Source organism: Tachysurus fulvidraco, chromosome 18 (genome assembly GCF_022655615.1).
Source record: "Tachysurus fulvidraco isolate hzauxx_2018 chromosome 18, HZAU_PFXX_2.0, whole genome shotgun sequence".
NCBI classification, from domain to species: Eukaryota; Metazoa; Chordata; class Actinopteri; order Siluriformes; family Bagridae; genus Tachysurus; species Tachysurus fulvidraco.
Genome location: NC_062535.1, coordinates 11803222 through 11827027, shown reverse-complemented (window position 1 = coordinate 11827027; position 23806 = coordinate 11803222). Strand labels below are relative to the sequence as shown.

At 39.6% G+C, this 23806-nt stretch overlaps 2 protein-coding genes across 6 annotated transcripts; both read left to right on the top strand.

Annotated features, from left to right (window-relative positions):
• The first annotated feature begins 5 nt into the window (after nt 1–5).
• On the top strand, nt 6–8431 carry pld6 (phospholipase D family, member 6). Of its 3 annotated transcripts, none has more exons than XM_027156343.2 (4): nt 6–211; nt 834–1033; nt 1140–1363; nt 7734–8431. In XM_027156343.2, the coding sequence occupies exons 2-4, from the start codon at nt 834–836 to the stop codon at nt 8006–8008; spliced, it is 699 nt and encodes a 232-aa protein (XP_027012144.2). In that variant the 5' UTR covers nt 6–211; the 3' UTR covers nt 8009–8431. The 3 variants fall into 3 exon arrangements, with proteins under 3 accessions (XP_027012144.2, XP_027012143.2, XP_027012142.2); XM_027156342.2 differs by having other exon boundaries at nt 7–211; nt 762–1033; XM_027156341.2 differs by lacking the exon at nt 6–211 and adding an exon at nt 279–694.
• Nucleotides 8432–9221: 790 nt separating this feature from the next.
• Nucleotides 9222–22990, top strand: rab3da (RAB3D, member RAS oncogene family, a). Of its 3 annotated transcripts, none has more exons than XM_047803468.1 (5): nt 9222–9326; nt 12383–12616; nt 18572–18690; nt 19866–19990; nt 20560–22990. In XM_047803468.1, exons 2-5 carry the CDS (start codon nt 12383–12385, stop codon nt 20745–20747), a joined length of 666 nt encoding a protein of 221 aa, XP_047659424.1. In that variant the 5' UTR covers nt 9222–9326; the 3' UTR covers nt 20748–22990. The 3 variants fall into 3 exon arrangements, with proteins under 3 accessions (XP_047659424.1, XP_047659425.1, XP_027012140.1); XM_047803469.1 differs by having other exon boundaries at nt 9264–9491; nt 19866–19985; nt 20560–20710; XM_027156339.2 differs by having other exon boundaries at nt 9265–9491.
• Nucleotides 22991–23806: the final 816 nt, after the last annotated feature.

Genomic DNA, 23806 nt, shown 5'->3' with positions numbered 1-23806 from the left:
ATAAATACAAGCAAGCTAACGTATCATGGATTGTAATCAATATATCATCGTGCGAATATATCACACTGTGTCTAAAAAAAAAGCCTAATATTTGCATGAAAATTTCTAACTCGTATTGCTAACTCGTTTGGTCACTTCAATGAGTCGATCAAAAAGAATCGATTCGTTCAATGGCTAAGTGCTTTTGGGTGGGTGGTGAGATAGTGCCAAGGTAATTGGTTTTAAGCCGGTACAGGTAGCATATATATACTGTTTTATTGTTTATAATTGTATACATTTTTTAAGATGCCTGTTAACATGGCTTTTTTTTTAGTTAACATGACCTGGTTGGTTGTAACCTTGGAAACGATAGCATCCGGTTAACGAAGTTAGCTCTCAAGCTAGTTATAACCCAAAATTATCTGTAGAATAAATTCAAATTGGATGTAATACTGAGTTAGAGGACATTTTGTTGTTGCACAAATACAGTCAAGGCTTATCTGAATTGGGTTTTGAGTTTGGTGGTTTATTAGCTACATAGGTAGCTTAAACTGGTTTAAACTGGATGTTAACCGGAAGTAGAATTACAGCACAATACACTAATTGTGATTGCAACACTGGGCTTAACAAAACTGAGAAATACAATCAGCAGAGGTTTTGTTTGAGACAATAAACACTCTGATGAATTACAAAAATGACCTGTAATTTAGTAAATGTAAGCCAGTCACCTTTGTGGATGTGTATGTTGAAATATATTTACTGCAAATCTCTATGTTTGAAAGGGTTTTTGTCCTTTGTATTACTTTGACCTTCATGACTCGTCTGCACCACGTCTCGTCTGTCTGGTGTGTAAGATGTCTATGGTGGCATTATTGAAGATGCTTGGTCTTGGGGCAGTGGCTATCGTATTAGGCCTGGAAGGGCTGGACTGGTTGCTGGCTCTGCATCTCTGGCCCAGAAGAGGTTCCCGTCAGCCCCTGAAGGAGGTTCTCTTCTTTCCGTCACCCGCAGCATGTGTGGAGCACTTGTACAATCCACTCAGGGTTCATTCATGGTAGCATTTTAATTATACTGTGTAAAATGTACAGAGCCTCTATGTTAATTTTTTTTCCTTACACTGTCTTAGTCCTTTCTTTGATTCGATCTATGTCTGCCTGCAGCCTGTGTCCCCTCCCTCATGGCCTCAACACATCATTCACCAGACTCCTGGAGCATCTTCTTTCAGCATGTGTTTCGCTGGACCTTTGTCTGTTCTCATTCTCCAACACAGAGCTGAGCCGGGCTGTGCTGCTCTTACACAGCCAGGGTGTGCGTGTGCGAGTGCTTACAGATCGAGTCTACATGGCCATCAACGGCTCTCAGATCGGCATCCTCCTCAAGGCAGGTAGGAACAATGAAGCCACCTTGCAGACCTTGTTTCTTTCTCTAATTTAGGTACTTACTCGATCATCGTGCACACTGCTTACCTAGATTAAAGAAGTTGTGGCCTAATGGTTAGAGAGTTTTGACTCCTAACCCTAAGGTTGGGGGTTTGAGTCTCGGGCCAGCCACAACTGAGGTGCCCTTGAGCAAGGCACCGAAACCCCCCAACTGCTCCCCGGGCGCCGCAGCATAAAATGGCTGCCCACTGCTGTGTGTTTACTGCTGTGTGTGTGTGTGTTCACTGCTGTGTGTGTGTGTTCACTGCTGTGTGTGTGTGTTCACTGCTCTGTGTGTGTGTGTGTGTGTGTGTTCACTGCTGTGTGTGTGTGTTCACTGCTCTGTGTGTGTGTGTGTGTGTGTGTTCACTGCTGTGTGTGTGTGTGTGTGTGTTCACTGCTGTGTGTGTGTGTGTGTGTGTGTTCACTGCTGTGTGTGTGTGTGTGTGTTCACTGCTGTGTGTGTGTGTGTGTGTTCACTGCTGTGTGTGTGTGTGTGTGTGTTCACTGCTGTGTGTGTGTGTGTGTGTGTTCACTGGTGTGTGTGTGTGTGTGTGTGTTCACTGCTGTGTGTGTGTGTGTGTGTGTTCACTGGTGTGTGTGTGTGTGTGTGTGTTCACTGGTGTGTGTGTGTGTGTGTGTGTTCACTGGTGTGTGTGTGTGTGTGTGTGTTCACTGGTGTGTGTGTGTGTGTGTGTGTTCACTGCTGTGTGTGTGTGTGTGTTCACTGCTGTGTGTGTGTGTGTGTTCACTGCTGTGTGTGTGTGTGTGTGTTCACTGCTGTGTGTGTGTGTGTGTGTGTGTTCACTGCTGTGTGTGTGTGTGTGTGTGTTCACTGCTGTGTGTGTGTGTGTGTGTTCACTGCTGTGTGTGTGTGTGTGTTCACTGCTGTGTGTGTGTGTGTGTGTTCACTGCTGTGTGTGTGTGTGTGTGTTCACTGCTGTGTGTGTGTGTGTGTGTGTTCACTGCTGTGTGTGTGTGTGTGTGTGTGTTCACTGCTGTGTGTGTGTGTGTGTGTGTGTTCACTGCTGTGTGTGTGTGTGTGTGTGTGTGTTCACTGCTGTGTGTGTGTGTGTGTGTGTTCACTGCTGTGTGTGTGTGTTCACTGCTGTGTGTGTGTGTTCACTGCTGTGTGTGTGTGTTCACTGCTGTGTGTGTGTGTGTGTGTTCACTGCTGTGTGTGTGTGTGTGTGTTCACTGCTGTGTGTGTGTGTTCACTGCTGTGTGTGTGTGTGTGTTCACTGCTGTGTGTGTGTGTGTGTTCACTGCTGTGTGTGTGTGTGTGTTCACTGCTGTGTGTGTGTGTGTGTGTTCACTGCTGTGTGTGTGTGTGTTCACTGCTGTGTGTGTGTGTGTGTTCACTGCTGTGTGTGTGTGTGTGTTCACTGCTGTGTGTGTGTGTGTGTTCACTGCTGTGTGTGTGTGTGTGTTCACTGCTGTGTGTGTGTGTGTGTGTGTTCACTGCTGTGTGTGTGTGTGTGTGTTCACTGCTGTGTGTGTGTGTGTGTGTTCACTGCTGTGTGTGTGTGTGTGTGTGTTCACTGCTGTGTGTGTGTGTGTGTGTGTTCACTGCTGTGTGTGTGTGTGTGTGTTCACTGCTGTGTGTGTGTGTGTGTGTTCACTGCTGTGTGTGTGTGTGTGTGTTCACTGCTGTGTGTGTGTGTGTGTGTGTGTGTGTGTGTGTGTGTTCACTGCTGTGTGTGTGTGTGTGTGTGTGTGTGTGTGTGTGTGTTCACTGCTGTGTGTGTGTGTGTGTGTGTGTGTGTGTTCACTGCTGTGTGTGTGTGTGTGTGTTCACTGCTGTGTGTGTGTGTGTGTGTTCACTGCTGTGTGTGTGTGTGTGTGTGTGTGTGTTCACTGCTGTGTGTGTGTGTGTGTGTGTGTGTGTTCACTGCTGTGTGTGTGTGTGTGTGTGTGTGTGTGTGTGTGTTCACTGCTGTGTGTGTGTGTGTGTGTGTGTTCACTGCTGTGTGTGTGTGTGTGTGTGTGTTCACTGCTGTGTGTGTGTGTGTGTGTGTGTTCACTGCTGTGTGTGTGTGTGTGTGTGTGTTCACTGCTGTGTGTGTGTGTGTGTGTGTGTTCACTGCTGTGTGTGTGTGTGTGTGTGTGTGTGTGTTCACTGCTGTGTGTGTGTGTGTGTGTGTGTGTGTGTTCACTGCTGTGTGTGTGTGTGTGTGTGTGTTCACTGCTGTGTGTGTGTGTGTGTGTGTGTTCACTGCTGTGTGTGTGTGTGTGTGTGTGTTCACTGCTGTGTGTGTGTGTGTGTGTGTGTTCACTGCTGTGTGTGTGTGTGTGTGTGTGTTCACTGCTGTGTGTGTGTGTGTGTGTGTGTTCACTGCTGTGTGTGTGTGTGTGTGTGTGTTCACTGCTGTGTGTGTGTGTGTGTGTGTTCACTGCTGTGTGTGTGTGTGTGTGTGTTCACTGCTGTGTGTGTGTGTGTGTGTGTTCACTGCTGTGTGTGTGTGTGTTCACCGCTGTGTGTGTGTGTGTTCACTGCTGTGTGTGTGTGTGTGTGTGTTCACTGCTGTGTGTGTGTGTGTGTGTGTGTTCACTGCTGTGTGTGTGTGTGTGTGTGTTCACTGCTGTGTGTGTGTGTGTGTGTGTTCACTGCTGTGTGTGTGTGTGTGTGTGTTCACTGCTGTGTGTGTGTGTGTGTGTGTGTGTGTTCACTGCTGTGTGTGTGTGTTCACTGCTGTGTGTGTGTGTTCACTGCTGTGTGTGTGTGTGTGTGTGTATGTGTTCACTGCTGTGTGTGTGTGTGTGTGTATGTGTTCACTGCTGTGTGTGTGTGTATGTGTGTTCACTGCTGTGTGTGTGTGTGTGTGTGTGTTCACTGCTGTGTGTGTGTGTGTGTGTGTGTGTGTTAACTGCAGTGTGTGTGTGTGTGTGAGTGTTCACTGCTGTGTGTGTGTGTGTGTGTGTGTGTGTGTTCTGGGCTGTGTGTGTGTGTGTGTGTGTGTTCTCTGGTGTGTGTGTGTGTGTGTTCTCTGCTGTGTGTGTGTGTGTGTGTGTGTGTGTGTGTTCACTGCTGTGTGTGTGTGTGTGTGTGTGTGTGTGTGTGTTCACTGCTGTGTGTGTGTGTGTGTGTGTGTGTGTTCCCTGCTGTGTGTGGTGTGTTGTGTGTGTGTTTCACTGCTGTGTGTGTGTGTGTTCACTGCTGTGTGTGGTGTGTGTGTGTGTGTGTGTTCACTGCTGTGTTGTGTGTTGTGTGTGTGTGTGTGTGTGTTCACTGCCTGTGTGTGTGTGTGTGTGTGTGTGTGTGTGTTCACTGCTGTGTGTGTGTGTGTGTATATGTGTGTGTATATGTGTTCACTGCTGTGTGTGTGTGTGTATATGTGTTCACTGCTGTGTGTGTGTGTGTGTGTATGTGTTCACTGCTGTGTGTGTGTGTGTGTGTGTGTATGTGTTCACTGCTGTGTGTGTGTGTGTGTGTGTGTGTGTATGTGTTCACTGCTGTGTGTGTGTGTGTGTGTGTGTATGTGTTCACTGCTGTGTGTGTGTGTGTATGTATGTGTTCACTGCTGTGTGTGTGTGTGTGTGTGTGTATGTGTTCACTGCTGTGTGTGTGTGTGTATGTATGTGTTCACTGCTGTGTGTGTGTGTGTATGTATGTGTTCACTGCTGTGTGTGTGTGTGTATATGTGTGTTCACTGCTGTGTGTGTGTGTGTGTGTTCACTGCTGTGTGTGTGTGTGTGTGTGTTCACTGCTGTGTGTGTGTGTGTGTTCACTGCTGTGTGTGTGTGTGTGTGTGTGTGTGTGTGTGTGTTCACTGCTGTGTGTGTGCACTTTGGATGGGTTAAATACAGAGAACAAATTCTGAGTATGGGTCACCGTACTTAGCCGTATGTCACGTCACGTCACTAGATTATCACAGACTTAACAGATATTTGATTTAGGAATACCATAGAGTAATAAAACACCAGAGAAATTAACTGAATATAATAGTTGATACAGCTATAGACTGAATTGTTAAATGTGCAGTTCCATTTGGGCCTGAATGATGTTTGATTTGAAACTTTGTGCTGAGAGAAAAAGATTTAATATGGTGCTATAACTGTAAGTAGCTCAATTTTATTTTTATAGAAGACAGTGTGCCAGAAACCACAGGAGCAGGTCAATTTGATATACTGTGCTATACTTGCTAGTCATGTGTAGATTGGAGAATTCCACAATACAAAAGTGGTGTCTCGAAGCTTCCATTACTTATTAGCTGCATTAATCTTATAGCTATAGTGCAAAACTAGCAAACATCAGACAACAATAGGATCTATATAACGTACAACCATATCTGCAGCTTATAAATGTAACATGTTTCACACATAAAGGAAATTCACAGTGCTTAACAGCTCCCTGCATAAATAAATTGTTAGGAAGAAGGAAAATGATCAGTTGATAAACAGAATGAAATCAGATAAAGAAGAAAAATACATAAAGTGCTATATCATTCCTTTGGCACAGGAGTCTTAACAGGTGACTTAAAAATGATGACAGTTAGGGCACACCTAATAAAGGAGGCTTGTTCCACCTGTGGTGACACATAATGGCATTAATAAATTACATCTTTAACTGTCCAAAACAATGAGTTCAGTCTAACAGCTAGTAGTAATCACTGTAGATGAGAGAAAAGGATTCTGTTGCACCGAGTAATCGAGGCCTGTAGTGCTGAAGTAAGTCATGAATGCCTTTATTGCTTCCATTACAAATGTATCAGACAGCCGTGACTGCATCTGAAAGCCCAGAGGCGTACACAGCTCTAATTACACCAACACAACTTCATCATGTTCGGTCTTGTACTGTGTTTATTGTGACAGTAAGCCATGTGATCATGTCTGCAAGAGTGAGATAATGTGATGTCCTCTTTACAACAACTTATTTGTGATCATTCATTTCTGTGATGCCAGTTGAGAGAAGAAGGCTTGACCTCCTATTTCTACATTTCTTTCAGTTATAACTATACAACACTTATTTTATACCTTTCAAACTTCAGATCATGGATCATGTGAACATCACTGTAAACATGTCATGTCACAGTGACGGTCATAAAGACCGGCTATTTCTGGATTTCAGCTCCAAATGACTGAGACTGGTTTAGGTTCCAAAGTTTGAAGTAAAACGAATAGACAACAAGTAGGAAAAGTTTTGCATCTGTGTAGTGTTTGTACCAGAACCTCCACTTTTCCTTCTGGTGAAGGCTTTTCCCTAGATGTTAGTGTGGGGATTTGTGATCATTCAGCTATGAGCGCATTAGTAGGATCAGACTCCGATGTTGAATGAGGAGGTCTGGGGTGCAGTCGGTGTTCCAGTTCATTCCAAAGGTGTTCAGTGGGGTTGAAGTCAAGACTCTGTTCAGGACACTCTAGTTGTTTCAGTTCAACCTTGGCAGACCACGAGTTTATGGAGCTCTGGGGTTTGTGCACAGGTACATTGTGATGCTGGAACATCTTTGGGCCTCTTAGGGCACGTTGCTCAGATCAGATTTTTTTTTGTTTGGCTGTTCAAATTACCTTTTAAAACATGGCCTATATCAGAAACCAGTGTGAACTGTTTGCTGTTTCGAAGTGACCCGCATGCGCAAACGAACAATCACAATGACGTCACACGCAGCACGCCGTTGCGCTAAAACGTTGGCGAGGTTATGGAGGAAGTAAGCATTTTCGCTGTTTTTTCAAAATGTTTGTGTAATGGCAGCTGTAACATTAATAGTTTTGCCTGAATTGAAGTATCTCCCCATATACTAATTAGGTCTAACACCTCACTCTCCCTCCACAGACTTGCTCCATCACTGTTCTCCATTTTGTAGGCGTAGTTACGTTTGTGTGCGTACTCGCCAGCGCATAATTGTGACGAATGTCGATGTAAATTGACGTAAAAGTCGGATCAAATCCGCCTTGGTTGTTCACACTGCGGCCACATTGGGGAAAAAAACAGATTTGGGTCTGATTCAGGACCACGTATAGAAGTGGCCCAGATCTGATTTGAAAAAATCAGATCTGGGCTAGATTTGAGTGTTCACACTACTCCTGAAGAAGTCTGACCTGATCACTTGACCCCCCAAAAAATCAGATTTGGGTCACTTTTACCTGCAGTGTGAACGTGGCCTTAGTTCCAGTAAAATGAAATCATAACACTACAGCATGCATTAACATTCTTTACAATTGTGCGCTTCCGGTATGGTAAAGAACCACATACGGGTGTGATCGTCAGAAGTTCACAAAATTCTGGTCTTATAAAGTAGATCACGGTATCTGCAAAATACACACAACAGTTAAACAGCTCTGTTTTATTCTACACTATTTATTCTAATCTCTTCTAATTTTAATTCCTACCATCTTCAGGTATCTGTGTGAGGCAAGATCTGGCTATCACAATGCACATGCATCATAAATTTGCATTGTTGGATGGCAGGAAGCTGATCACCGGCTCCCTCAACTGGACCATGACAGCAGTGCAGAGCAATAAGGAGAATGTGATAGTAACAGAGGAGCCAGAGCTTGTTCGACCCTATGAGGACGAGTTCAACAAGCTGTGGGAGGCCAACGACCCAGTCAAACACCCTCTACAAACACACAGGGACACAAAGGGACTCCTGACTCCCACCAGAGACGAGTAGATGGACATAGTTAGCTGTAACATTTAATTAGTTTTGTTTTATTTAGTAGGATTAGATTCAGAAGGGGTTTTATTTTTGTTTCACTTTGTTACAAACTTTCAAATGTTGTTTTTATAAATATCTATATAGTTTTATAGAATCTGTTGTTTTATTTCAATATGTTTTTCTGAGTGTAGATTAAATGCGGTTAATATTAGTAGATCATTTACATTTCACGGACATGAAGAAGATTTGATTATCATTGTTTATTTTTAATTATTTAATTACGTATACACCTCAAGGTTACTGAACAGTCGGACAGATTTTAAATACTAAAATCTGAAACAGATGCAGAAAATGAAGAGCAAAAAATGCAAACTACCTGGGGAGATCTAATCTAATCTGACCTAATGCATTAAACAAAATATATTCCATGGACCTTAATCTGCCAGAATATTCTTCTCCTGTTTTTTAGTGTCTTTTCATCTGATATAAGATGATGTGTGTGTGTGTGTGTGTGTGTGTGTGTGTGTGTGTGTGTGTGTGTGTGTGTGTGTGTGTGTGTGTGTGTGTGTGGCAGCCAGGACATAGCTCAACCCAGCTATACAGTCATGAAACAGTGACCTCAAAATTAGAACATCCCACATTTGTGGGGTATTTTCCGAACCTTTCCAAACCGTGTATCTTTTTTTTTTTTTCTAATTATGTTTGTAATGCATAAAACTGCATCTGCAGTAAACAAAGATAGCTTTGAAATACATTATGCAGCACTTTCAAGTTCTTCCACTCCATCCTAAAAAAAAATCAAATCAATCTCTTCATGGAGCTCAACTTTGTACACAATGGCATTGTCACTTTGGAACAAATCCAGTAAAAGGCAATCATAATACTACAACATAAAGTCATTATATTTATGTGTTTAAAAATATGTCTACAATTTTATGAATGAACTGTACTTAAGTGTGACGTCATCCTCGCGTATGGACTCTGAACCCTTGATTGGCTGAAGAGACCCACTCTGTGGTGTGCGGGTTGCCAGATTAGTAATATAAAAATAGATGAACTAATCGTTTGTAGTAAAATGGACTTTTCTAAAATACCATGCTTCATATGTTTAAAAAATATATACGAAAAAGGGGTTTTCAATTAGTATCAACTGTATGATCTATATCTAAAGTATACTGTAGCTTAAAAAAAACCCGCATTTATAGTAATAAGATAAAATGTAGGGCTTTGGATGTGATATCGAGTATCTGGCAACCCTGGTTAGTCCACCAGCTGATCTGGGAACGGCCATCACTAAGCGTCAGTAGGAGGTGGAAGGATAAAGTGTGTTAAGGTAAAGGCGAGAAAAGAGACACGGACTTTAAGAGTTAGCTCTGTTTTATGATCGGGATTCAGTAAAGGGGAAAAAAGGACTAGCAGAAGAAAAGGCGGATATAAGGGACGACAGAAGGAATAATAAGTTTTCTTTGGATTAAACTGAACTGAGTTTCTGTACAAGGTCAGTGAAGTGGTTATGAGGTTTGTTTTTATTAAACACAGATACACATGTGCGGTGAAGCTCCATATGGGAGAAGAACTGTACAGCCTGTTGAGCTGCGCATCTGGGATTATAAAGGCGTGTAAATCTCTCAGAATATTAATTTATAGCTACGGTATAACTTGTAACTTTATACAATACTTTAAACACGGAATCTTTGGCAATCGTGTAAGTTTGGTTGTTAATCGTTGTATCCACAAAGGGTGTGGAGCACTCGAGCAGTGTGGGTTCTGCTTAATGACACACACACATACATACATACATACACACATACATACACACATACATACACACATATGTCTGTACTTTTGAGTCACAAACAGCTGGAACCAAATTCCTTGTGTGTCAATATAATTGGCCAATAAACCAGATTCTGATTCTTATTCTGATATATACACACACACACACACACACACACACACACACACACACACTCATACATACACACACACACACACACACACACACACACACACACACACACACATATATACACATACATACATACACACACTTGTACAAACACATACATACACACACATACATTCATACAAACATACACACACAGATACACACAAAACGTACATACACACACAAACACGCACATACATATATACACGCACACATACACACGCTCAAACACACACACACATACAAAAACTCATACAAACACAAACACACACGAATTAGTACCATTGTGAGGACCTTCTGTTTAAGACAATTAATAGTGCAGACATTTAATAACCTTTTAAACTTGCCCTATACTAAACCAGTTGGCTAATTTCTTTTTAAATAAAACACGTGTTATTGTTTTGTTTGTATATATATTTTTTTAAAAACAGTTTTTCTTTGGTGGGCCAGTAAAAATATCCCCACAATTTAACATTAGTCAGATACTGTTTAGTCCTTCTGGTGGACAACTAGTACCCACTAAGATAGCAAAACCATGAGCACAAATATTTAGGGTATTTATTATCTAATGTACATGCTTTTTTTCCTTCTCTATCTCTGTCTATTTTGAACTATGTGTTCAAAAAAAGTGGTGGGTATGTGTTCCTTAGATTCCAAGTGTAAATGAGATATATGCCAAACACCCCAGTGTTGTAGGCTTTAAATGATGCCATCCAGGCTGTATTATATGAGAAATAAATAGCCTACAGTTGTTTTTAGAACTCTTTCATTCAACATTTTTTTTTACATTGAGTCCCACCATATTCCATGTCACATAGCAAGTAGAAAGAAACAATCTGTTTATTCAGCCAAATTGTTTATATAGTATGAATTATGACTAAATTATTATTAACTATTATAACTGCTGTAATACCAAACAAATTGCTTGCCCAACTCAATTCTTTTTTTCAGCAAGGTGTGTCAGATCCTGGTGACTCCCTGAGGATACTATTTACACATGTGTAGAGGACTTACAGTCCAATTGCTAAAGTTAACCAATGTGTTATCTTGAGATTTGGACGGATGTTGAAGTGTTTGTAGCTTTGAATGGGTGTCGAGTCTTGAGTCAGATGAAGAATTTGATTGATGTAGAAGTTTAAATGTGGACTTTGAGTTGGTTTTAAAGCTTTGTTAAGGTGTTCAACCATTGAACAGAGGTAGAGGACTTTGGCAGGACTGTTGGTAGATGTTACAAATGTTTGGCTGGTGTTGGGCAGGTGCTAAATGCAGTGAGCCAGTGATAGGGCTTTGGAGGGGAGTTCTGAACAGTGGACCAATGATAAAGGAATTGGAGAGGTGTTAAAGGCACTGGACCAGTCATAGAGGTATTGGGCTGGTGTTAAAGACAGTGGACCAGTAGCAAAGACATTGGCCTGGTGATAAAAATGTTGGACTCGTGTTAAAGACAGTGGTCTTGTGCTAAGGGTATTGGAGATGTACTAAAGGCAGGGAAAAAAGCATTGGAGAGTGTGAAAGGTATCACCTTAGTGTTAATGCTGTTGGGCCAGTGCTTAAGATGATAGTAAGGTTTTTGTAGGTATTGGGTAGGTGTTTAACCAGGTGTTTATGTTTTGGTAAGGTTTTAGGCACTGGGCAGTTGTTGGGGCTTGCATTAAGTCTTGAGCCTTTTTTTGGACCAGAATAGTATTCTTATATTATTATTATTATTATTATTATTATTATTATTATTAGTCTTTTTGAACAGTGTTCATCTGTAGGTGTTTTGGGTAAGGCTTTTTCTATCATTCTCTTAATATGACTTCTGGGGAGAAAGACAGATGGTGGCTGTGTTTGCTGACATTGCACTGTCTGGCTTGTCTTTATGGTCCAGATGGTTTGTGCTGATCTGGTGTTCATAGAAACAAGTCCAGTCAGGGAAAACATACTCATCATCTCCAATTACATAGTTTACAGCAACTGAAAGCTGGGGAGAATAGAAATGACAAAAAGATGGAGAGGAAGATTACACAAAGTAAAAGGAAATTAAATATGAGTAGCTGAAGGAAAGAAAAAGGAGGCACTGTGTAGCTCATGACAAGCTGAGACAACTGAAAGAATCTTTATTGTCATACCATACATATACATATACTGGACTAAATATTGTGCCTCCAGCACTAGACTAAGTGCACAAAAGAAAACAATATAGGGGATTAAGGTACAACAAATACTCCAAGAATAAATCTCTCATACTCCCATCGAGCCAACATTCAGCATCATGTACTATACATTTAAACTTCTTATGAATATAAAGATGTGAATAGAAACTTTCTTTACTGTGGTGATGGTGTCATTATATATACTGGCATACAACATTGTTAATAGTAAAATTATTTCTAATTTTCTTACCATTCTTATGTTCCTGATGCTCCTTTCCCTAAATCCATTGGCCTTTGGTCTTGTAGATGGCGTCAGCGAGTGACCCCCGGCAGACGCAGGTGCAGAAGGATGCGGCCGACCAGAACTTCGACTACATGTTTAAACTACTTATCATTGGTAACAGCAGCGTAGGGAAGACCAGCTTCCTGTTCCGCTACGCAGATGATTCGTTCACCTCGGCATTCGTCAGCACCGTTGGCATCGACTTCAAAGTTAAAACTGTGTACCGCAATGAGAAACGTATCAAACTCCAGATCTGGGTAAGTGGGAATGAATGGATTTATTGCCTACATTTTCTTGGTAGAAAAAGCATAGAGGAACAGCATCAATGTCTACAGTTTCTAATATGTTACAGTTTGATTTTTTTATTAGTTGTTCTGTGATGGTGACCGAATCCAAGTGTCTCTGCATGTGAAGTCTGATAACACATTTCCAGTGTTCCGTGTCTCAATCCCAGTGAAGGAGGTGTGGCCTCTCTATCTTTTAGTCCCTATAAAGGAGGCATGGACTCTGTAGGTGTAAGTCCCAGTTGGGGAGGTGTAGTCGGTGTGACTCTATATCCAAGGAGGCATGGCTTTTGTGTCTGTCATTCCTGTTGTAGGAAGACATGTTATGATTTTCGAATCTCCATCTCCATATTTCCAACCAGTAACATCAGATCATGTTTCGCACACCCCACCCCCAATCAGCTACCATTAACTGAGAGCGCCGAGACACATAAGCATGTAGACTCACTCACAAATGCACACAATGGGATAAAATGTGCTGGGGTTGCTCTCACATTGCACATTACTCTCTGTTTTTTATTTTGGGGTTCACAAAGTGAGTCAAGCTGTTATAAATCATTATCTCAATAAAATACTGATTCTGTTATTGGTGGGAGAGAAAAAAACACTAGGATGGAGGTGACTATGCAGATTCTGGGAATTAATCCATTGGCTTTAAGTCTAATCAAGGTCTTTACTTATATGCATGCGCTAGTGCTTCTGGCAGTAAAAATCCTTAATGGACTGTTTGTATGTGTGCACTGAATCACTAATGTAATCAATACTCAGAAGAAAAATTGGTGTTCTGATGTCAGTAAATTATTGAGCATATTGAGAGTGAGTTTAGCTTAGGCCTCCTCAGTAATGTAGTAATGTCTCTGTAAAAATGTTCTCTTTCTTTGCAATCTATAAGATACTCAAACAGACATAAATATGGTAGTGCAGATGATCCAACCCTTAGTATTCTCTCAGAATCATATCAGATCGTTTACTGTGATCCCAAAATATCTATGTTTTTTAAGTTGTTCCTTGCCTTCAATGTTGTTATAGCAGTGTTCTATAAGTACAATTATTTCACAACCAGCATAAATGGCTAATATCCTGTCAGGATATTTTTCAGAGCCATTTAGCGACCATTTAAATATCTTTACAATTACTAACATTAAATGTATTAAGTTGGTAATTGCTAATGTGCTATTTAGGCTTCAGTTAGCATTACCGTCATAGGTGAGAGCTAATTTATTGCCTGAGGTAATTTTTTTGTTTGCAGACTGTGTTTATATAAAACAAAGTGCATCACCAGCATAGTATTTATTTACTGATATAGAGCCTGCTCATTTATTCATAACAAGATACATTGGGAAAGCTAATGTTAGCTTATTATTGTTAGCTCAACTACATCGACTAGCTTTTGGATATCGGGTGGCCAACTTGCAGGCTCTTATAGGCCAGTATTACAATATTTATGATTTTTTTGTTTGCTAGAACATTAGGTAGATAACTAGCTAGCAACCAAATGGAATGTGTGTTCATTTACAGACATTTTTTTAGTTTTGTTCAGGATTCTGGTTGATTCTCATCAGTCTTCCATGTTCAGCTGATAAAATGTAATCCAATATAATCCATGAGTGACCATAACACACCTAATGTTGTGTTTCCTCTTAAACAGCTTCCTCATCAAACCAGCACTGAGCCATTAAACAGAAAGGTCTGATTTCAGGACAACTTAAAAGAGAATATCTTGCATCGTGTATTGTTGTGCTTCAGGAAGGAAACCTGGTGTGGCTGATTAAAGAAAACAGCCAGACAGCCTTGAGCTGTTGAAAGAAAACTAGTCTACAGTGGCCTTTCTGGTAGTGCACTGTAAAGTGCAGAGTCATGCATACAGAAATGTCACCATTATTTAAGTAAGCAGTACTTTTCTGAGAATGAGCATAGAGCCAGTGCTGAGATAAACACCTAATGTCATGGTAAATATAAAATTAATAACACTCCTGTGATCTTTCAGAAGATATGAGACACACTTGGTAGCAGTTTTAATCACACTAGTTAACTACTAAACTACTAACCACCAAACAGTTAAATCTGGGACTCAACACAATTCAAGATATAATCAGCCTCCAGATGGAGATATTACTTAAACCACCCTGGCCTCAGTAAACATGGTATTTATAAATTAATCGTATTAGCTAAAAGTCTGTCTCTGTCTCTCTGTCTAAAAGCAGTGTAGATTTCCTGTTTTTTGGGCAGTGGGGAACATACAAAACTCCATAAAGACAACTTAGTATTGAAGTGAAGTGACATACGGCTAAGTATGGTGACCCATACTCAGAATTCGTTCTCTGCATTTAACCTATCCAAAGTGCACACACAGCAGTGAACACACACACACCGTGAACACACACACACACCGTGAACACACACCCGGAGCAGTGGGCAGCCATTTTCTCTCTAACCATTAGGCCACGACTTGCCCCATGAATGGCGTGAGGCCAGGAGCCCCTTACGGGCTGCACTGCAGCCTCAGACAGACATCAGCAATTGAAAAAGACATCAGCAGTTTTGCAGGTGATTTTCCAGAGATTTGGGAGAGTTTCAACATTTCAAAGCTTTTTAATTATATAAATTCATGTGACCACAGTCTTTAAATACTTTTGACTGGGAGGTGAATTTGTCTGTATCCCTTTTTGCTTACTCACACGAGGTGTGCTTATGTGTGTCTGCTTTCTGGTTTACTTAAGGGAGGAGACGCTTTAAAGGAAGAATTTAGTTTGACTTGGGCTTGACTCTGTGCAGTATCATGGGAAAAAGTAAACACTGCACATTACACGTTAGGCTACATGTAACATGATTAATATTTAATCACACACAATTATATAAAGGGTGGAATTAAATACACTATGCTAAACTGATCAGCCATTTCTGTTCATTAGATATCTACCAGCCAATTGGACACTGCAGTAAAATATGAAGACACTTTCTTTCACGTTCTTTTCTTGTCTTCTACAAGGATAATGTAGTAAAGTAATAAAAATCTGGTTTCTCTCAAAATACATTCCCAAATATGTTATTTCCTTCAAACATTATTATTCCACACTGATTACACCTGTATTAACCGAGTCATAGTTATTATGAACTCTAACAACACTGCTACTTAAAATAGTTTTTTTCCTCCTTAATTCTTTCCTCTTTAATTCTTTTAGTTTTACCATGTCTCTTTCTCTAGCTCACTTCTCTTACATGTCAACACAACTGGAATTTCAGTATCTGAGTGCTAGCATAAATGCTAACATCATTCTTTCCACAACTGAGACACCAATTATTATATAGCCTTCAGGTCCCTGTAGCCATTAAAGAAAGACCAAACATAACACTCCTCACAATTCTTTCACTTTATTTATGTATTTTTTTCTTTGTACTAGTCATAGTCATACATTTTTTGTAGCCTAGCATCCCCCCTGGAGAAGTGGTACATATTAGCAACCCCCTCAGAAATGGCTAATAGTTCTGGGGCCTCAGTTTTTCCATCAAACATGACAGGCAAACCATGGACAGCACATATATAACGCAATAATGAGGTACATTGTATAGTATAAAGGTATATAGTGTAGGTAGGAATAAAGAAAATTTGTATAAAGTAAATTTAAATGAACATCTAGGTCCTTATAGACAAATTGGATGCCCAAGCTGTATAGGTTGTATAAAGACTAGAGCAGAACAGGATGAATAGCTTCAACCCGAGTGAGAGTATGTATTTTTCTTCATGTAATAAAAGTTGTCAAAGATGGCCACCAATAATTTTACAGTATTCACCTACATTCAGTTTTGCTCATGTTTCCAGATTTCAGTACGTCACCCTTTAGATCTATGAGTTCATTCATCTTCTGTTTAACCTTCATTGTTTGGCAGATATTTTATTCATTTATTCATTTATTTGTTTGTTTGTTTGTTTGTTTGTATTGGAACAAAAACACAATGTGATGTAATGTGTGTAGGTAGAGACAGTTATGTGTTGCTTTTATAAGACACCCAAACGCACATAAATAAACCAATGTGACGAATCTTAGACATCAAGGATTTTGGTTGGGCTGCTGGTTTACCTTGTAGGACTCTGCCTGTGTGTGTGTGTGTGTGTGTGTGTGTGTGTGTGTGTGTGTGTGTGTGTGTGTGTGTGTGTGTGTGTGTGTGTAAACAGCTGGTCGAGCTTATCTCTGTTGAAAGAAGGAGATAGTGGTCTTTTGTCTGTTAGCGCTTTTCCAATCATACAACACACACACACACACACGCATACACACACACACACACACACACACACACACAGACCGTATTCAAGGTCTACAGCTTTACCATATACTAATTAAGAGTTGCCTGGTTACCACAGTGCTACTGTTGCTACTCTTTTGGAGTGTGTTTGCACTGTTATAAAATGCTGAGTAAAATATTCCATCATGAAGCAACATAACCATGTTCAGACTAAACGATATCTGAGGGCTAAATGTCTGACCTCTCGTTGAATAAAATAGCCTGAATAAAATTTTCAGTTTTACAATTTTTATTCCACAGTTTACAGAAGTGTAGAGACAAAAATGTGACACTCGCTTTATGAGAATTGAATAAATAAAATAAAAAATAAGCACAAGTTCTGCTGACTCAAACACTGCTGCTGTGTTTCATTCCATCGTTTCAGTCTGCTCTTTCTCCAAGAACTTTTAGCCTGTACAGTCAGTGTGACCTGATAAGAGTTTATGTTTGAGGTAGAATGGTTTGAAAAATACGTTACCCTCTCAGCCTTCGGTTCTTCAATCTTGACTGAAAGAGAATCTCTCTTTGTTAAAACAACAAACTGGAAGAAAAACCCAATATCATGTTTTTTTTATTTTAGTTTTTAGTGTATTGTGGTGGTGGGGGGCACGGTGGCTTAGTGGTTAGCACGTTCGCCTCACACCGCCAGGGTCGGGGGTTCGATTCCTGCCTCCGCCTTGTGTGTGTGGAGTTTGCATGTTCTCCCTGTGCCTCGGGGGTTTCCTCCGGGTACTCCAGTTTCCTCCCCCAGTCCAAAGACATGCATGGTAAGTTGATTGGCATTTGACTGGCATTTGATTGTCCATAGTGTGTGATTGCGTGAGTGAATGAGAGTGTGTGTGTGTGTGTCCTGCAATGGGTTGGCACTCCGTCCAGGGTGTATCCTGCCTTGATGCCCGATGACGCCTGAGATAGGCACAGGCTCCTTGTGACCCGAGAAGTTTGGATATGTGGTAGAAAATGAGAGAGAGTGTATTGTGGTATCTACAAACAGGACATTAAAATATATATTGCAGCACTAGCAGTGCTAGTGTCAATGCATTTGGTTTAAAGGTGTAGTCAGTGTCTTTTAAGTGGGACCACTTTATATTTGTAATATGATATTCTCATTTCCCACTAAACAAACTCTGCTCAGAGAAAAATATAGCTTATGTCTCTGCAACATTTCAGGCTTTCTAAAAGCTATCCAGTAAAAAGCATACCTTTACACCAATCAGGACAAGGATGCAACTCTTCATGTCTGTCAATCATGTTGCCTGGTAGTTTAGAAAGCATTTTCTTTCATACTAGCATTCAGGTGGTTTGAGGGCATGGCTTTGCAAGGAACCTCTGAACGGAAGCCTTGTATTTGTTTGTATTTTGAGTTTCAGAAAAGCTTCTGCTAACTACTGCCAAAATCCCTGATTATACCTTTAATTACACTGAATCTTTTTAAGAGGTTTGCTCTTTGTTTTAGTACTTTGCTTAGAACATAATTCCTCTCCTCAGAAATTAGGTCACAGTTTCAAGGGCCATAACATGCTCGAAATAATATTTTTAGTGTCATTATCTATAACAATATTGCTTTGTGTTAATGGTAAACCTCTTTCAGATTATAGGACACATCAAACATGTCCTGAGTTGAGTTTGTGTGTTGGTGGTTTGTAGGACACTGCAGGTCAGGAGAGATATCGTACCATCACCACAGCCTACTACAGAGGAGCAATGGGCTTCCTGCTGATGTATGACATAACCAACCAGGAGTCCTTCTATGCTGTACAGGACTGGTAAGTGCAGCATAATGATGTCATTACAACCACTGATTTAATTACCCCAACACTAAAAGCATGCAGACATCTGACCATCACACCTAATTTAACCTGTTCCAGCATAACACAGCCTTTGCAACAAAGCAAGCTCCATGAAGACATGGTTTGCATTTGCTGGAGTTAAAATACTTAAGTGTCCTTAAATACTTACGTGACCTCAACCCCAATAAACATCTTTGGGATAAATCAAAATGCTGTCTGCACCCCTGACTTCATTAATGCACTTGTAATTGAATGGGGGAATTCCCACAGCCAGACTCCAAAAGCTGGTGGAAATTTTCCCAGAAGTGTGAATCTTTTTTGTACAGAAAAAGAAGGACCAACACCATATTAATGCCCCTGGTTTTGAAAAGGGGTGGCACAGTGGCTTAGTGGATATCAGGGTTGCCTTGCCTTTGTCCTGTGTGTGCAGAGTTTGCATTTTTTCCCTGCTTTTCATAGGGTTTTATTCCCAGTCCAAAGAGATGCGTTGTAGGCCGATTGGCATCTCTAAATTGTCCATAGTTTGAGAACGGTTGTGTGTATAAATGTTACCTGCAAAGGGTGGACACCTTGTTCCCCTGTCTTGTCCCCTGGGGTAGGAACCAGGCTCCCAGTAACAAATAGATATACATATATATCATCCGTTCCAGCACGAAGCACTGAAGTGTACATGTCAAGACATAATTAAATTGTGCTGAAATTATTATCAGTGTTTTAGGCTGATGGTAAGTCAGCCTAAGTGAATCAGTGTCGATGTATTCATTGTTCGAGCCTACAAAGCACTTTTATTCAAAGCACAGTCGTTCTGGATAAAAACGTCTGTCTGCCAAGTGCCATAAATGTAAATGTAAATGTAAATTAAAGAGGCATGGCCTCTTTGTCTGTCAGCACCACTGATGTGGAAGTGTCCCATGTATCAGACAAAAAGATCACCTATGATAATGAGACTAAGCCAGTGTTAGTGCAAAATGCTCATTGTACATACTGTGTTGAGAAACAAACATGCTGCAGAAACTGAACCTGTGGTAAAAGTCAACTGTTTTACAGACAGTATGGTTTCTAAATCGAATATTTATGAACTAAATATTGCTTGATTTATAATTTCATTTTGTAGATTGAATTCATTTTACATGTGTGTACTTGTGTCACAGGGCGACTCAGATTAAGACATACTCGTGGGACAATGCTCAAGTTATTCTGGTTGGAAATAAATGTGACCTGGAGGATGACCGGCTGGTGGCCACAGAAGATGGACAGAGACTAGCTAATGAGTTAGGTGAGATTAATACACCAACAAAGAAAAGACTTAAATAAGAATTTAACTTATTGATAGTATCGATACTACATCTTCATATACCGAAACACTCTTCCTCTCTTTCTCTTTCATTCTCTCTCGTCCTCTCTCTCCCTCCCTGTCTTTTTCTTCTCTTTGTTTTTTTTATTTTACTTTCCTGCATTGCGGAGCTCTGTTTGGCAAAGGAGTGGTTATGCTCCATGACTAAGAAAGAAAATACTGCTGATGAAGCAAGTGTCTAAGCCAAGAGGAGTTTTAGGTTTAATCAACGATGATTCATGAGATATTGCTAACACCATCATAGAAAGATGTGTGTCATTCAAATAATTTCTGTTATTATGCTTCAGTTTTCTAAAGAAAGAGAGAAGCAAAAGACCTTCAATCATCTGAAATGCATGTGTGTGTGTGTGTGGGGTGTGTGTGTGTGCATGTGTGTGTGTGCGTGCGTGCGTGCGTGCGTGTATGCGTGTGTGCGTGTGTGCGTGTGTGCGTGTGTGCGTGTGTGTGTGCGTGCGTGTGTGCGTGTGTGTGTGTGTGTGTGTGTGTTCCAGGGTTCCAGTTCTTTGAGGCAAGTGCAAAAGACAACATCAATGTAAAGCAGGTTTTTGAGCGGCTTGTTGATATTATCTGTGACAAGATGAACGAGAGCATGGATGGACAGCCTAGCCCACTGGCCAATCACAAAGGACCCAGTCTAGAGGACACACCCACTAACAGCCAAAATGGCTGCTCATGTTAATAATTGCTCTCACACTTAGACACACACACACACACACACACACACACACACACACACACACACACACACACACACTTAGATGATATGCACATATGCTTTGCCCAACATAACCACACTCTTACACTCTACCATTAGTACTAATGCAGCAAATTGTACAGTGTAAGTGTATAGTACATGTATACACACACACACACACACACACACACACACACACACACACACACACACACACACACACACACACACACACACAGCTGGACTTACCTCAGGTCCAATATTTGTCTTTATTTATTAAATCATAATCCATTTTCAAAGTTATCTTATAATTGTTACACATTATGAATTCTGCAGAAAAAGGCTGCATACCTTGTTCTCTAAAACAGGAGACAATTTAAACTATACAAAGGTTTATAAAGCTAAGATTAAAATTAAAATTTCTTCCAGTTAAAATATTACTAGTAGTAATAATATCATAAATATGATAATGGGTCACAATAATCATTTCTGTACTAATGGAATAGCTGAGAAATCTCTCTTCCTGGGAGTTCATCACATCATTTTCTTATTTTAAAGGTTCAGTCAATAATTTTGAGAGAAATGAACACAGCTGGGTGTTTTCCGAAAGCAATACATATAAACAAACACAACTCCACCCTTCTGTAATCCCACTAAAGCCAAGAGCTTAACCAGAGCGTATTAAATATTAATGTCACACATATTTTATTATTATTATTTCTAAATTTTCAGATCTTATCTTTAAAGTACAAAAAAAAAGACAATTATTATATCGATGTTTTTGTTTGGAGAAAAGCTCCCAAACTGCTGTGTCCATAAGTTTTTTCTTTTGTAGATACATCTCTAATACAGACGAGAGCATTAGTAACACATCTCAAGTTTACTCTATACATCCATGCAGACACTGTTTTTTTTTTTTTGTTTGTTTGTTTGTTTGTTTGTTTGTTTTTGGCTACAGCATTTAAAAGTTGAAGGTAATTGGAGGTTGTGTTAGATTTTAAAACCAAAGATTCATATGAATGTATTTTCCAACTTGATGATGATGATTGACTGAATGTATCAAATTAGGCTACTGGGTCAGATCGGATACAAAAAGTTCAAGAAATTTCATTTTTCAGACGGCTCATACTTGTATTTGTAAAGTTTTTTACGCCTCCTTGTGGACAATGAATGTAACTGCTGTGTATCTCTGATTCAGAGTTGTGAACTGTTTGAACTCAAATCTAGGAGGCTGAAACACACATGGTTTTCTTTCTCAAGTTCATCTTATTCGTTTCATGCTACTAATTAAGTGAAAAGTGGTGATATGGTGTGATGGTACGTATATGGAAAAACATGCAAAGTTCTGTGTGTTCTAGAAAACTTTCTAAAGTTGTGTATATGATGTTATAGTAAGTTGTGAAATGCATTGTGAAGTATCGACTGTTTCTTATAAAGGGCTTTTTAATGCAAAGTATCCTAATATAATGTTGTTATCTGAAATCAAGCATCCTATAATATTCCAATCAAACAATATATTTAAATCAATTATATTAAATTGCTTAATGTGGCACTTTCACATAAAATTTGATTAGAAATTACAAGATTCTGGATTCTAAAAAAAAAAGCACCAAGATGTCAATTTGCATATTGAAAGCTGAATTGTTTCTTCTCTTTTTTTTCTGCAAAAAACAACAATAAAGCTACTGCACTGGCAATTTTCACTGCACTAGCAGTCCACCAAACCCTTTACAGTGTATCTAACACCTCAGCGCTACAGAGCGTACTCAGTTTGCATTTCAGTACACTTTGGTTCTTTTTAAAAATGTATTACATACATGATAAGCTAATTAATTGCACTGTACCCTCAAATAAACTTGTGCCAGGTTAAAGTGTGTTAAAGGAGTAATATCATCCTTATTAGAACATACTGTTCTTTTGGGATAGGAGAGTCTTCTGATATCAGGGTTGCACATGTAATTTCTATCACGGTGTCAGGTATAAGTTTAATAAATCCAGAAAAATGCTAAAAGATCTCTGTGCTTCTGTTAGACATTTACTGCAGTAAAGTTTCATAGTAAATGATCAGGTTATTGAGATGTATAGGTTCAGGCATTGTAGCTCACATGAGATCCAGACTATTATGTATGCAAAATGAGGTCAAAATCAGAATCTGTACAAATTATACGTTGATCCAATATAAGTATGTGGACTGTCAATTCAAATAAACAACAAACTAAGGCAAAGCATACAGTATGTCTTCCATTTCTTTTGTTCTGTTCGCCATTTTCAAAATATAGAGTACAGCTTGAAATAAAAAAAATGAATAAAATATAGCCTGTTTATTGTTTGTTTACTGCTTTTATGATTGTCATCTTATATACAGACAAACATGTGTTTCAGAAGGAAATGCACTTTGCATTATATGCAAACAAAGCTGGCAATATTTTGCAGCTCGGAACCTTGAAGCTCAGAACGTCATGAGGTTGGATTACAGAATCACTCACAGTTATATATTCATTTACTTTATCCGTCAATAATTTGTAGATAATGTTATATTTAGATTGAGGTTATCAGAGTCCAAGTGATAAAGTATAACGTTATTAGGAGAGTTTACAACTACGTGACGCAGGACTACAAATTCCTGTGTCATGTTAGTTTTCATTATTGTCAATAATAACTGTAGGGATTTAATAAGTGGTAGATTTATATAAGCAATACACTAGTCATTATTTCCTCATTATAATCATATATTTATTTTAAATTCATGTATAAGTGTGGATAATGTCATGACAAAAAAAATCTTTTTTTTAATAAATGAAAACAATCTCATAATGTTTTTCAGCGGTGAAACTCAAGGAAATGAGCACTCAAATAAATCTGTAGAAATTTTGTGCATGAAGCAAAAACTCTTGCTTCAGATTATTTTGAGAAGATTATTGTATATAATGATTATTGTGAGTTTTGGTCTCATAGAGTTTAATAGATTTATGTATTTCATTTACTCTGGTTATTGTAGTAATGACGTTAAAAAAAAAGTGGCGTCAAAAACAGAATGTTTAAAG

What these genes read in the sequence shown, in the direction of transcription:
- rab3da (XM_047803468.1), top strand. Translation starts at nt 12,383, where the DNA reads ATGGCGTCAGCGAGTGACCCCCGGCAGACGCAGGTGCAGAAGGATGCG. An exon ending in TTCTATGCTGTACAGGACTG is followed by an intron (nt 18,691 to 19,865) that starts GTAAGTGCAGCA and finishes CTTGTGTCACAG; the next exon opens with GGCGACTCAGATTAAGACAT. An exon ending in GAGACTAGCTAATGAGTTAG is followed by an intron (nt 19,991 to 20,559) that starts GTGAGATTAATA and finishes TGTGTGTTCCAG; the next exon opens with GGTTCCAGTTCTTTGAGGCA.
- pld6 (XM_027156341.2), top strand. Translation starts at nt 674, where the DNA reads ATGACCTGTAATTTAGTAAAT. An exon ending in CCACTCAGGGTTCATTCATG is followed by an intron (nt 1,034 to 1,139) that starts GTAGCATTTTAA and finishes GTCTGCCTGCAG; the next exon opens with CCTGTGTCCCCTCCCTCATG. An exon ending in CGGCATCCTCCTCAAGGCAG is followed by an intron (nt 1,364 to 7,733) that starts GTAGGAACAATG and finishes TACCATCTTCAG; the next exon opens with GTATCTGTGTGAGGCAAGAT.